At 38.4% G+C, this 14786-nt stretch overlaps 1 protein-coding gene across 3 annotated transcripts in view; it reads left to right on the top strand.

Moving 5' to 3' along the window:
* STAG1 (STAG1 cohesin complex component) overlaps window positions 1–14786 on the top strand; it is a 189393-nt gene that overhangs the window by 128534 nt on the left and 46073 nt on the right. For all 3 annotated transcript variants that reach the window (XM_087933066.1, XM_026701353.2, XM_087933067.1), the window contains 2 exons: window positions 3699–3797; window positions 12281–12360. In XM_087933066.1, coding sequence (XP_087789192.1) covers window positions 3699–3797; window positions 12281–12360 — 179 coding nt within the window. The remainder of the gene's footprint in view (window positions 1–3698; window positions 3798–12280; window positions 12361–14786) is intronic.

Genomic DNA, 14786 nt, shown 5'->3' on the forward strand with positions numbered 1-14786 from the left:
TTTAATTGCCAGTACAATTAAAATTTGTAGTTGTTTATAATTTTTTCTATATAAAAGATGTAATGCTTTTTTTAAAAAAAAGTTTTTTATTTTAACAACAAAACAACATAGACATACCACATAAAACATAAAAATATCATACTTCTTCATAAATTTACAAACAGTGCATCGGTTGGTTTACCACTTTTTTTTGTGCATCCATTTCCTAGTCACTAATATAATTATATTACATAATAGCTCATATTATCAATCAATAATTGTATAACCTAACATCATCACTAAAAAGATCATTTATCTATAATTTTGTTAATTCATATTTTAACGAGATAACTATAGTTTACTTAGTTTATTTTGCAATAAATCATAAGATCATACCAAATCTATCTTGATAATGTTTTATAAAGATAATATAAAAAAAGGAAAAAAAAAAATTTTAATGCTAAATCTGAATGTTCTATTATTATGTTTTATTATCTAACCATTGATAAAAAAGATCCCAAACTTCATAAAATTGTTTATCTTCTTGTTCTCTAATTTCAAATGTCAATTTACTCATTTCAGCACAATCCAATATTTTCTTAATAATTTCTTCCTCTGATGGAGTTTTCTCACTCTTCCAGTTTTTAGCAAATACAATCCTAGCCGCTGTTAATATATTTACAATCAAATACTTCAAATTTTTATTATATATATCAGGTAAGATTCCCAATAAAAAAATCTCTGATTTCAAGTCTATATGTGTCTTTGTCATTTTTTCCAACCATATGCGAATCTTAGTCCAGTATTTTCTAGCGTCCTCACAAGTCCACCACATATGGTAGTATGAGTCAGGTATCTGATGACATTTCCAGCACTTTTCAGATTTGTTCTTGAACATTCTTGCAATTCTTGTCGGGGGAAAATGCCACCTGTAAAACATCTTATACAAGTTTTCTTTATAAGCTGTTGACATTGTCATTTTATAATTTTGAGACCACAATTTTTCCCATTTCTCCAAATCAATCCCATATCCAAAATTCTTCCCCCAAACAATCATCGTTTCTTTAACTTATTCCTCCTCTAATAAAATTTCCAACAAATAACTGTATAATTTATTAATCACTTTTTCATCAGTACCTTCAAGATCCTGTCTAAATCAGTCAATTTATCATAAAATCCCTCCGCTTTAGAATCTATACCTTGAATGTATTTGCGCATATGAAAACCAATTCATCTTTATGCCTTGTTCTTCTAGTTTTTGCATTGTTTTAAGTTCACTCTTTTCATCCAATATTTCCCTATATCTAACTGTTTGTTCCTTCTCATATAATATAGGATAAGAAAAGGCTTCAATAGTTGATAGCCAGACTGGGATTTTCAAATAACATTTTCTCTTAATTTTCTCCCAATTCAACCATAAAGACTCCCTTATATAATGCCTTCTAAAATAGCCCTGCGATTTAGTTCCCTTATACCACAGAAAAGCATGCCATCCCAGTAATAAATCATGTCCTTCTAATGTCAACAGTCTAGTCTTTCTTAATGTTATCCATTCTTTAACCCACATTAAATTTGCAGCTTGGTAATACAACTCCCAATTCGGAAGGCCAAATCCTCCTCTAATTCTAGCATCTTGTAGAAGTTTTAATTTTATTCTGGCTTTCTTACCTTGCCATATAAACTTCAACACAATTTTATTTAATTCTTCAAAGTAATCTTTACCAAGCCTAATTGGTATGGTTTGGAACAAATATAAAATTCTGGGTAAAATATTCATCTTGATTGTTGAAATTCTACCTATCAATGACAATTGTAGGTTTTCCCATTTCTTCAAATCAGATGCTATCTGTTGTTTAAGTTTAATATAGTTATTCTCTTTCAATGTAGTGCATCTTGACGTCAAATGTATCCCCAAATATTTAACCTTATTCGTAACTTGAATTTTCAATAAATCTGCCAGTTCATCTCTTTGTTTTAGTAACATGTTCTTTGTCAAGATCTTTGTTTTATCTTTGTTTATTTTCAAGCCCGCCATCTCACCATACATCTCTATCTTTTCCAGTAGCTTTAAAGCTGTTCCTAGAGGATCTTCCAAAATAAAAACCAAATCATCCGCGAAGGCTTGTAATTTAAATTCCTCCTTCTTAGTTTTCATTCCTTTTATATTTGGATCCTCTCTAATGTTTCTATTCAGCACTTCCAAAGTCAATACAAATAACAAAGGTGATAATGGGCAACCTTGTCTTGTGCCTTTAAAAGGTGTAATGCTTTTTGAAATAACTTGAATAACATTTTTCTTTAAGATTATAGTACTGATCTGAAAACCTAATGATGCTTCCTGCGGAGGTTATTTATATTCCAATTAAAGTCCTAAATCTTGATCAGCAGACAATTTGGACAGTACGACCTCTGTGTGTCAAATCACTTTTCCTAGAGGGTTCAGATCTTTTTTGGGGGGTGGGGTGGGTGGGGTTTCTTATTCAAGATTTTGTCTCCTTTTTAAATCCAGAATCAGAAAGGGGACTTTTATTTCTATTCATTCAAAATAAATAATTTATCAGTTATTTGGAAAGTAATCTTTACTTTTACTTTACTTTACTTTATTATCATTGCACATCGTACAACGAAATCAAACACCATCTTCAGTGCACATCATGACCATGAAAATAAACACAAGCACACATCCTTTACACTCCACACATTGAACTGAAATCTCTCGACACCGCACCAACACTGCACTCACTATATAGTAGAATTCAACAGAGCTACTGCCCTGGGATGGAAGCTGTTTGTCAGCCTATTTGTCCTTGTTTTTATTATTCTGTACCATCTGTCAGATGGCAATAGTTCAAAAAAAAAGGATCTTTGAGAATGTTTTAAACTTTTTTAAGGCAGCAGGAGCTATAAAGGGGAGAGGGCAACCAATTATCTTCTGGACAATGATGTTAACCATCTGGAGTGCTGTCCTATCTGCCACTGTGCAATTGGCAAATCATACATAGGTGCAGTAAGTTAAGATACTCTCTATGGTGCAGTGGTAGAAGGTCACCAGCAGTTTTTCATTCAGTTATTGTTTTCTGAGAAGTCTTAGGTAGTATAATCTCTGCTGGGCCCTTTTGACCAGTGCTGCAATGTGAACACAGGTCCTCTTTTATGGTAACACCCAGAAACTTAAAACTGGCCACTTGCTCCACTCTGTCTCCATTGAAAAGCAACGGCTGGATATCTGATCTGTTCCTTCTATAGTCCACTATAAGCTCCTTGGTCTTACTGGTTTTGAGGACCAAGTTATTGTCTCCACTCCATGAAATAACTTGGTTGCTACTTTTTTATCCTTATTAACTATCCTTGTCATTTTAAAATTATGACTTTAGCAGTTATCAACTGACAGAGGTATACAAGAAAAGATTTGTTCAAAGATTTACTTGTTTATAATAAAATATGAAAATTTGAAAGGCAGTGTAATGGGAACAAAACCTTTTCTGAATCCAAGCCAAAATTATTATTGGTGATGTTATTTTCAGACACATACTGTCACTGTAAAGGCTTGTCGTATTGTACTGTTGCAAATCATTCTAAATATTTAATAAAAAGACAATTAATAAATATAAAATATAATTTTGTATTATAAAATATTACTGAAAATAATTTAATAAAATGATGGTATATGCTTTTCTTTATTTTATTATACAAACTAAATTCTTTTTTTTTTAATTTAGCAAGGTGAAGTGAGGTTGAAATGTCTGAAAGCTTTGCAGAGTTTGTATACCAACAGAGAATTGTTCCCCAAATTGGAGCTATTTACAAATAGATTTAAGGTAAGGATAAGAATTATAAAATGCTAAGAAGTTAACTTAAATATAAGTGATAATTCTGGTTACTGAAAAGAACATTTTGTGGCAGTTACTCTTTTAAAATTTAAGTAATGTTTTGTGACAAATACATAGCATAATGTGCTATGCTGCAAATGTGGAATTTGTTTTCTTTGAGAAAATTTCTTAGATATATTGATACATTTCTAAAGCTTATGAACCATATAAGTAATAATTATCAGTAATCAAATGTACAGATGTGAATTGCTCTAATGACATAAATTAAACTCTGTCTCACTTTGCTGGGAGTAACCAGGTACAAGTCTGAAAAATAAATTAGTAGTTGTATAGAACATGTGATCAGTTAAGATTGTGCTTTCTTTAAATGTTTTTGGCCTGTTGGTTTTTTGGGCTGACATTTCCTACCCTTTCCTTTGTTTTTGTCATTAATTCTAACAAGAAACCTTCTACAGCAAGGGTCCCCAACCAGTGGGCTATGGCCCACTACGGGCCACAGTCTATTTGCAACTGGGCAGGATGAGTGGCTGGTTGGTGCACGTGCATGCGGCGGCTTGCAGTCCCACTTGCACGAGCATTGTGGACACTCGCAGCACCTCTTGCATGAGCATTCATGGTCCCACCTGCATGAGCATTGTGGGGGCTCATGGCCCCACTTGCGCAAGCATCACATGGGCTTGGGGACTCATTCGTGCGAGCACCATGGGGGTTTGCAGCCTGTTAGGAATTGATAGTCACCTAACAGTTGGGTTGGAAATATATAAACCAGGATAGACATTTAATACTGTCTCTTTAAGGGAATGCTAAAATTGTAATTGGGTGTGGTTCCTCAGATGGCCATAAGATGGAGCCAGAAACCTGGGTTGTTAGTTTTGTTCTGTTGTTGTTAGTTGCTAGTTGATAGATGTTCTGATGGTCGATGTTTTTGGTTCCTGCATTTTCCCTATTGACTGTTGCTGATCGTCGTTCTTCCTGGCTTGCTGTGAGTCTGTTTACTGAACTGTTTATGATACTGGACTTCGTTATTTGGATTATTCCCAGACTGAATACTGACTGCTTTAACCATGTATGACTTGGACTGCTTGTTGGACTTACCTACTATGAGGAGTTTGCGCCTATTCTGCATGCTACTACATTAAGGGCAGCTAAGGAGAAATACATTGTAAATCATTTAGATGTAGAGACAGCATATCTGCATGCAATGTTGCAACACACTATTTATTTAAAGAAACCTTTAAGTATCAAAAATGATAATACAACTGATTGCTGGAGATTGAAAAAGAGTCTTTATGGCTTGAAGCAATCAGAACTAGTGGAACCAGTGTCTAGTTAAGGATTTAACTGAGATAGGTTTTGTAGCTGGCATGGCTGATCCATGTTTGTTCAAGAGGGAAAAGTGATGGTGTAGTTTCATTATTGCTATTGTTCACTGATGACATAGCATTAATCATCAAAACTGAACAAGAAGCTACTGAAATAATTTCACTTTTAGAAAAGAAATTTAAAATAAAACAGTTAGGTGAAATTAAACAATATCTTGGTTTAAAGATAGATAAAACTAGGGGAGGATACAAAATCTCACAGGCAGATAAAATTAACCAATTATGAAAGAATTTTAAAATGGAACTTTGTAAACCAGCTAAGACACTAATGATCCAGGAGTTTAGTCACAGTGATGTACAAAGTCCTGTTTTTGATAACGATGTTTATTAGTCCTTGATTGGTAGCTTATCTTATCTCAGTAATTGATCGAGGCCAGATATAGCAAATAGTGTTAACCAATTAGCGAGGTTTAATGCTGAGTCAACTGAAAGGTACTGACAAGCTGCTAAACGTGTGTTAAGATATCTGAAACAAACAATGCATTATGCATTATATTTGGAGCCTAAGGATGAACTAAGTTTAACTGCATATGCCAGTGCAAGTTTCGCTACAGACATAAATACATGTAAATCTACGTCAGGTCCTGTAGTATTATTAAGAAAGGTGTTGATTGGATGGAGGTCTATTTGACAGAAACATTTAAGTTTATCAACAATGGAGGCTGAATTCTCATGTTTGCCCTTATTATGTACAGTTTTAGTTTGTTATAAGCAACTATTGATTGACATGGAAATTGATGTAACAGATTCTATTGTTGTTTATGAAGACAACCAATCAGCAATACAGATGGTTTCCAATCTCGCTGTAAAGACAAGATCAAAACACACAGATTTAAGATATTTAAATGTGAGACAATGTGTGCAGAGTAAAATGATTAAACTGGAGTACTGCATGTCAGAGAATAACATTGCAGATCATTTTACAAAAGCCCAAGGCTCTGTAAAGCATAAGGCTTGCTGTGAAGGATATGGACTTAAATTGTAAGGTGTTATATATTGTCCTACCCAAAGGGGAGAATGTTAGGAATTGATAGTCACCTAACAGTTGGGTTGGAAATATATAAACCAGGATAGACATTTAATACTGTCACTTTAAGGGAATGCTAAAATTGTAATTGGGTGTGGTTCCACAAATGGCCATAAGATGGAGCCAGAAACCTGGGTTGTTAGTTCTGTTCTGTTGTTGTTAGTTGCTAGTTGCTAGATGTTCTGATGGTCGATGTTTTTGGTTCCTGCATTTTCCCTATTGACTGTTGCTGATCGTCGTTCTTCTTGGCTTGCTGTGAGTCTGTTTACTGAACTGTTTATGATACTGGACTTTGTTATTTGGATTATCCCTGGACTGAATACTGACTGCTTTAACCGTGTATGACTTGGACTGCTTGTTGGACTTTGCTTAACTGTTTACTGGAAGTAAAACCTACATTTTACTATTCAGTGTATCCATGTGCTGGTCGTGTGTTATTCAGCATCACTCTCACTACGTCTCCCTGTGTACGTCTCCCTGTGTAATTCTCCTAACGGGAAATTACCTCTACAGAGCCCCACTGACACAAGCACTGTGGGCGCTTGCAAAAGTGGCTCATGCACATGCATGCAACTGCTGCTCCCACAAATCCATCCCCTCTTTCCCCCCTCAGCCCCCCTTTTGGCCGCCCACCCAGAAAAGTTGGGGAACTCTGATTTACAGCATGTGAAGTTACCTTCAGAACACTTCACCTTTTCACCTATAATCTTAGCACAACACTTTTTATTACCACATTCTCAAAATTGAACTGAAACATTCCTAGCTGCATGATGACTTATTTTCTTTGAATGGCTGAACGGCAGCTAAGCATATAATTGAAATGACCCAACCAGGTGGGTAGAGATTGGACACTGAATATGCATCCTTCATGGAATTGCTATTCCTTAATCATTAGCTGTACAAACAGAAATCACCTATTTAGAGTATCATTTACTGAGTAATCCTATCTATGTTTAATCTATATAGCATTTGTGTGTGTTCTTCCCACTATGTAAGGATCCAGAATACCCAGGTGCTTTTCATTTCATTCAATAGGAACAAGTTTCTTTATTGGGAGAATAAGTTAGTTTAGACCGGGGGTCGGTAATGTGCAGCTCCAGAGCTGCATGTGGCTCTTTGGGCCTCTCCTGCTGTTCCCTGTTGCATGATCCTGCCACCGGCTGGCCCTGCCTCTCACCCTCTCTTCCCACTCCTTGCCTGCCCTGGGAAGAGAAGGGCAATGGTGGCGGATGGAGACTCATTCTCTATTCCAGGGTGGGAGCAAAGCACACCTCTACTTGCCTCTTTTTCTGGCCCTTGGTGCTGTGCACACCTTGGCCACTGGGGGAGACGTGTGACTTTCTGCCCTGAGACACTGGCTAGGCTGGCTGCAGCCAATGCTCCGTGTGGTAATGGGCTCCAATAGAAGGAAGGAAGGCAGTCTCCCCCATTGTGAAGCACGCTAAATTTAAGTGTGCTGCACAAGGCACTGCAAGAGCAGCGGGCAGCCATGGATGCGGTGAGAGCAGCAGTGACAGTGTCTCGGGGCAGAGAGAAAGTCTCTCTGTATTCCTCTCACCACCACCATAGCTGTTCGCTGCTCTTGCAGCGCCTTGTGCAGCACACTTAAACTTAGCACAAGGTGCACACGGCACCAACAAGGGCCGGAAGAAGAGGCAGTCAGTGCGGTGCTTTGCTCCTGCTCTGGAATATGGAGCAAGCCCCCATCCACTGCCGTTGCCCTTTTCTTCTCAGGGCAGCTGAAGAGTGAGTGAGAGGCATGGGTGAGAGGCGGGGCCAGCCAATGGTGAGATTATCAGACAGAGAATGGGAATGAAAAAGCTTCATTTATCTGGGAACCTGAAATGACTCTGGATTTAAATCATATGGTAAAAAGCACCCAAAAAAGAAGAAGGAACAACATCAGCCAAAAAAACAAAATCCAACCCTTGCCTTTTTTTGGAAATGGTTCAAGAGGGAACAAACACACAGACACACACACACACACACACACACGAGAGTAAGAGGGGGGAGACAGAGAGAGAGAGAGAGAGAGAGACAATGGGCAACCGTGGAGAGGTGAGTGGGGCAGCAGGGGCTAAAGAGTCTTCAATGACTCCTGTGTGCCTTGGCGGGGAGAGGGAAGAGGAAGAAGAGCGGTACCTGTCTTGCCAGGCAAGTTACGGGATGTCAGATGACCCCCCCCCCCGCGCTGATTCCTGTTTCAGTCGGGGAAAGGGAGAGAGAGAAGTGCCATCCTTTTTCTTTCCCTGAGAGGGGAAGGGGCTAGCAGGATCCTCCGGCTGAGCGCACTCCTCGGCCATCTATGCACTTAAATGCAGCATGGGAGAATTGGTGATAAAAATCCCATCCAGGCTGTTCTGACTCAAGCCTCGTTCAAATCAAATAAACAAAGTATGTATAGAAGCAAACCTTTTTTCTGTCTCTGTGAATTCTGTTCCTTTACAGCAAAGAGTCATTAAAACTAATTGTCCCAGATAAGAGCAAGCCTTTCAAGGTTGTGAAAGACTGTCAAGAACACAAGATTAATTGCAGGGAAATATCCAAAACCAAAAGTCTCCAAAAAGAAACCAGAATAGACAGGACTTTCACAAGAACTTGGAGTTGAAAGAACTTCTTTGCTTCCTACAAAGAACCCCATCCCTGAGGGCTGGCTTTTATCCCTTATGGAAGAGGCCATCACCTTGCTGCCTTACTCCCGAGTTGCCCAAGCTGCTTCAGCTGTTCTTTCCTTTGAGCAGCCCTGCACGCACGTGCATTGGGCACAGGGTCCTCGGGGTTCTCTGCATCACTGCTGCCAGACTCCACAAGCTCCGAAGGCAGCACCTCACTCTCCAATAGTTGTGACCCTATCCCGGCATCACACGCAGGCCCCTCATCCGAGTCCTCGCTCTGAGAGACCTCAGCCGTCCACACCTGCTGCCGGCGAACCATAACATGGGCTGAAGGGGAGAATCGCCCCACCGGGTGGAGAAAGCAGGCAGGCAGGTTGCCTCAATCTCACAGGTTGAACCTCAGCATGGTTATAACACTCTCTCTTTCACTCTCCCTCTCCCCTGCCTTCAAACATATTGGGTGGAAGGATTATATACCAAAGCGTCAGCTGACAAGTGAGCAGTTACCTTCTTGAAGCTTTACTTGCTATATTTTTCTTTGGGAATGAAAAGTCTGAAGAAACCTCCCAAACTTCCTTTCCAATCCACTCACTTTGCACCTGACATTTGGAGTCTCACTCCGTGATGGACATGTGCTATCATTTTGCTCAGTGCTGCATGCATGCCCACCTTCTGTCACCCAATGAGTTGTTAACAGCAGGATTCTCTCAGCACTCTTTAATTTTTTTTGAGAGGGCGAAAAGGAGAGAGAGAAAATTGAGAGAGAGAGAGAAAGAGATGGAAAAGAGAGAGAAAGAGAGATGAGAGGGAGAGGGAGGAGAGAAAGAGAAACAGAGGGAGGAGCAGGAAAGAGAGAGAGAGAGAGAGAGAGAGGGAGAGAGAGAAAGTTTCCTAGAGAAAAGAAAATACTGGGAACCACAAAACCTGGGTAGGCATGGCTGGGAGGGTTCATGTGACTGGGTGGGAATGAGTGACATCAAGTTGGCCACGCTCACCCAGGTTTTGTGGCTCCCAGTGTTGTTTTCTTTTCTGTGGGAAATGGGTCCAAATGGCTGTTTGAGTGCTTAAAGTTGCAGACCCTTGGTTTTAGACAGTGGGATTGGACTGGGAGAAATCTCCAGCTTCTGCTATGCCAATATTTCTCCTATTCCTTTAGCATATAGATAGGGATTTCTAGATCTTCTTCATTTTACAGATTAAATCATAGTTTTAAATGTAAACATTTAAAACAAACAAACCTTTTCTATGAGTAGTTGCCACACAACTGGGTGTAACAACATTTAAATGAGTCAACCATCTGCAAAAAGGTTCATTTGCATTGAGCTACTAAATCAACTCCTTACCTGAAATTGTGCAGATTCTTTTATTTGAACTTGTGGAGACAAGAGCCTCTTCATAAGTAATTTTATGGATCCTATGTAAGCATTTGTATTTGTTTTCCATAAATATATTTATGTATTTCTGGGCTCTATAATGATTGAGGACCATGAAAATGTATAAAATTTATAAATTCATGATTTATAAACTTATACTTGCATTGAGTATGTGAAAATCATTATTCCATAGAGAAGAGGTTTATTTTAGTAAGTTTTGGCAGAGTCCTAGTACAACTTAACATTTCCATAGTAGGTCTAAAAGTAGCATTACTATAAACATATCCCACACTATAGTTTGTTTCAGATGTGGCTTAAACACTATTTATATTTTTCCAACTTTAAAAAAAAAGAAACTACATTGCTTTATTGTAAAAAATCGTGGCAACTTGAAAGCTTGTAAAAAATTTTGTAAATGTATGGTATCCTAATAAAAGTATAGTCTTTTTTTTAGCTAATAAGCACATACACATGCGAATATAAATATATACATACAGAATGCATCTATATCTATTTATGCTCCCTTAATATTGCTTTTCTGTATTAATTCTGCAGATGAAATATTAATTATAATATGTCTTATAACTATAAATAGTTTAGATTACCAGTTCTTTAATGTAGTTTTTGTAATTTCATTTGAAATAAAAACAGTTTAGTATTGATTCAGCTAAGATGAATATACTTCATGTGGCACAACCTGCGATTCTAAAAAAGAAACATTTGGGTAGAGTTTAATTCATTTTACCCAGAATTACAGAAACAAACATTTTTCTTGCTTCCTAAAATTGCTTGGTTGGTTCATTAGTTATGTTCCACATTAAATTGCATTTCTTCTGTTCTAATCTTTTTATATCTATTTGTATCTATAGTACTGTGGCATAAAGCAAATTGGCTACCTTGTTCAAAAGCACAGCTCATTACTTTTAAAGGACTATGTTAGTTTAAATTTCTGTTTCACTATAACTAAAACTCAGTGATCTTCATATATTTCTCAAGGAAATCTGTGAAATGTCCAATTTTAAGGGGGAGAGCAATAGCTACAAAACCCTTGTTATTTGTTTTTAAATTGAGTTAAAAGACAGAAATTCTAATTAACTTTTGATTAATGTGGGATTATATTCTAAATTAACTAGAGCGATCTTACCTGCTCACTTTATTTGTATTAGAAAAAATTGTAATGTTAAATTTATAATGTATATATTATCTTTTAAAACATTGTTTTTTAAAAGTGATATAAAAGTATAATATTAGTACTACCACATGTATCTTAAATCCCCAGCTGAGAGGGACACTCAGTGTAGTGACAATAGCAGTACATATAAGAATTAATTTAAAAGGAACATAATAAAAAGTATAGGGATCTGAAATCTAGAAAAATACATTTTTAATTAAGTAGACATTGACATCATGCAATAAGGGTATTTTGTAGCATACATTGGTGCATTGATGGAACCACTTTGTATATTTATTTTCCTGGAATTGAGTGGCAATTATGTAAAACCAAGAAACAAGTTTATAGGGAGGTGCTCACAAGTCAGCCAGGTACATACATGCAATAGCCCTTAAGCATTATTTCAGGCTTGGAACTAAAGCATAATGCATTGCAAATTAAAATGTAATGTAATGTAATGTAACTAAAGCAAATCTATATCAATTTGATTATTAAAGTTAAAAGACTAACTTAAAAACAGGGATCTGGCTATTTGTGAAACGTATTTGTAGAGAAAATATATTCCATGGGATTATTAGACAAAGGGTTCTTCACCATTTACTAAGATCATTATGTAAAAATTACACAGGAAGTTTATAGGATATATTGTACTTTTTAAATAATCTCATACTGAATCCTGAGTAACATACACCTTTGGTTATGTGGACATCACTTATGATGTTCCTCTATTTTTACCTGGTGTATATAAAGCATTATTTCATGTAATACATTATATAGGAATATTTCATGCATTGTTTTGGAGGAACTAACATTATATGCAATAAATACATGGGTTGCTTATTAAATGTGAGTATATTATGATTCCGGTTTCTTCTGGAAACATGTTACATTCTATCATTGCAGGATCGCATTGTATCAATGACACTTGATAAAGAATATGATGTTGCTGTAGAAGCCATTCGATTAGTCACACTTATACTTCAGTAAGTATATTTTAAGGGAGTCGAATTTTCATTCAGCAGCAATATTTTATGCTAACAGTACATTCTCCACCATGTGACCAAAGAGGGTTCATTGCTTTATTTACACATTGATAGATAGATAGATAGATAGATAGATAGATAGATAGATAGATAGATAGGGATGGATGGATGGATCTTTGGTTATTCGGGTTTTCTCCCGCATAAAATTGGAAGTATCTAGGCGACGTTTCGATGAAGTCTCATTCATCATCTTCAGGCTTGTGTCTTCGGCTTTGTGCTTCTCGGAGTAATGTGAGCTTGCAGCTGCTTCTTCCTTTTAACTGCTAATGGGGTGTGACTTGATTGGGTGGAGGCTTGGCTGTGTTCTGATTGGGTGGGGTGTGTTCTCATTGGTTGGGGTTTGGCTGTGTTTTGATTGGTTGGGGGGTTGGCTGTGTTCTGATTGGGTGGGGGTGTGTTCTGTTCAGGTGGGGGCTTGGTTGTGCTCAGGTTAGTCTTAGTTGCTGGGGGATTTGAGCTGGTGAGCTGTGATCCTGCTGTTTGGCTTTGCGTTGCAGCACGACCACGAACGCGAAGCCAAACAGCAGGATCATAGCTCACCAGATCAAATCCCCAGCAACTAAGACTAACCTGAGCACAACCAAGCCCCCACCTGAACAGAACACACCCCTAGCCAATCAGAACACAGCCAACCCCTCAACCAATCAGAAAACAGCCAAACCCCCAACCAATGAGAACACACCCCCACCCAATCAGAACACAGCCAAGCTCCCACCCAATCAAGTCACCCCCCCACTAGCAGTTAAAAGGAAGAAGCAGCTGCAAGCTCACATCACTCCGAGAAGCACAAAGCCGAAGACACAAGCCTGAAGATGATGAATGAGACTTCATCGAAACGTCGCCTAGATACTTCCAATTTTACGTGGGAGAAAACCCAAATAACCAAAGATCCACATACAAATACCCGCGAAAACCTCAGTATATGTATGTATGTATGTATGTATGTGTGTATGTATATATGTGTGTGTGTGTGTGTGTGTGTATGGCATTCAGCTTTGTTCGGGTATTTTCCCACGTCATGGTAGTTGTGCTTTTAAAGTTGTAGCAACGTTTCGGCAGAATCTCATCTGTCATCATCAGGCTTCTGTGTGTGTGTGTGTGTGTGTGTGTGTGTGTGTGTGTGTGTGTGTGTGTATGACACTTTCCCTATTCTATATTCTGTGATTCCAGTCCTCCTTGGATTCAATTGACTCTTATATACTGCCAATATGCCTTGCCAAATAGTAGTTCAGATTATTGTTTAGAGGTAGCATGAAATAAACTTGTATTTATTTTGGACCTAACCCTGATTTCCAATTTCTAATTCTGACATTAAGATGGATTGGGGAATGAGGATGTGAGGAGCCATCTGTCAAAGAGCCATGCTTATTGTGGGCAGGGGATCTACTTATCTCCTTAGCTCCCTTTAAGTTACCACAACAACACATCTGCATTTAGCTCTATTACACATCATGTGCCATACTGAAGAAAACCATTTTTTTCTGAGGTTAAAAATAAAGCAAAGACCATATCTTATCCTCTGACCTAGAACATAGCGGAAGGCACATTTACTGATCAATGGTGATAACAGAAGATTAATATTAAAGGAGGAATTTTTCAAGTAGATTGACTATCACCACTACTACAGTATTGGTCATTGCATTGATTCGTCTGTTATATTCCTGCTCAAAAATACTGAATAAGTGAGGTCATGGCTATCAAATATCAAAAAAGCCTTCCAGACTATTCCATGACCTTTACATGAACAAATTTGAAACTGAATGGAAAAAACACCATTTGAAATGGAATCACTCTTCAACAGTGTCGAAATATGCAGCCAAGATGTTGCAATGGAGTTTAGGCTAAACATATATGCCACCCCAGAATGGGAAAACTTGCCATGGCCAACTTGCTGCTGCCAGCTTGCTTTCCCCAACTTGCCAAATAATTGGTGCAGGGCAACTTGACACACCAATTGGCCTCAGGGACAACTTGCAGCAGGTGGCTAGAGGGACAGCTGGGAGAGCAAGCAGGTGACAAAGTGTGTAGTATGCACCAAGCGAGCAGGTGGGCAAAGCGCAAGGGGGTGCGGTGAGAAGATGGACTGCGCAGATGACTGGATGCAGAGCCAAGCATCCTGGTGGGCAGAGCATACAGAGGTGTAGTGAGAGGATGGACCGCAGGGCGGCTGGAGGGAGAGCCGAGCGAATGGGTAGGCAGAACATATGGGATGTAGTGAGTGAGTGGGTGGCCAGAGCGTGCAGGTACAGCAAGTGGGTGGTCAGAATGCGTCTTCACCACACCGAGCACCAGCTGGAAGAGGCCACATCTGCTGTTCTTGGCCTCTTCCTCCCAGAGTGGCCTCTTCTGCCTGGAACACTGGGGCT

The sequence above is a fragment of the Pseudonaja textilis genome, chromosome 4, assembly GCF_049901715.1.
Source record: "Pseudonaja textilis isolate UNSWEBS1 chromosome 4, rPseTex1.2, whole genome shotgun sequence".
Taxonomy (NCBI): domain Eukaryota; kingdom Metazoa; phylum Chordata; class Lepidosauria; order Squamata; family Elapidae; genus Pseudonaja; species Pseudonaja textilis.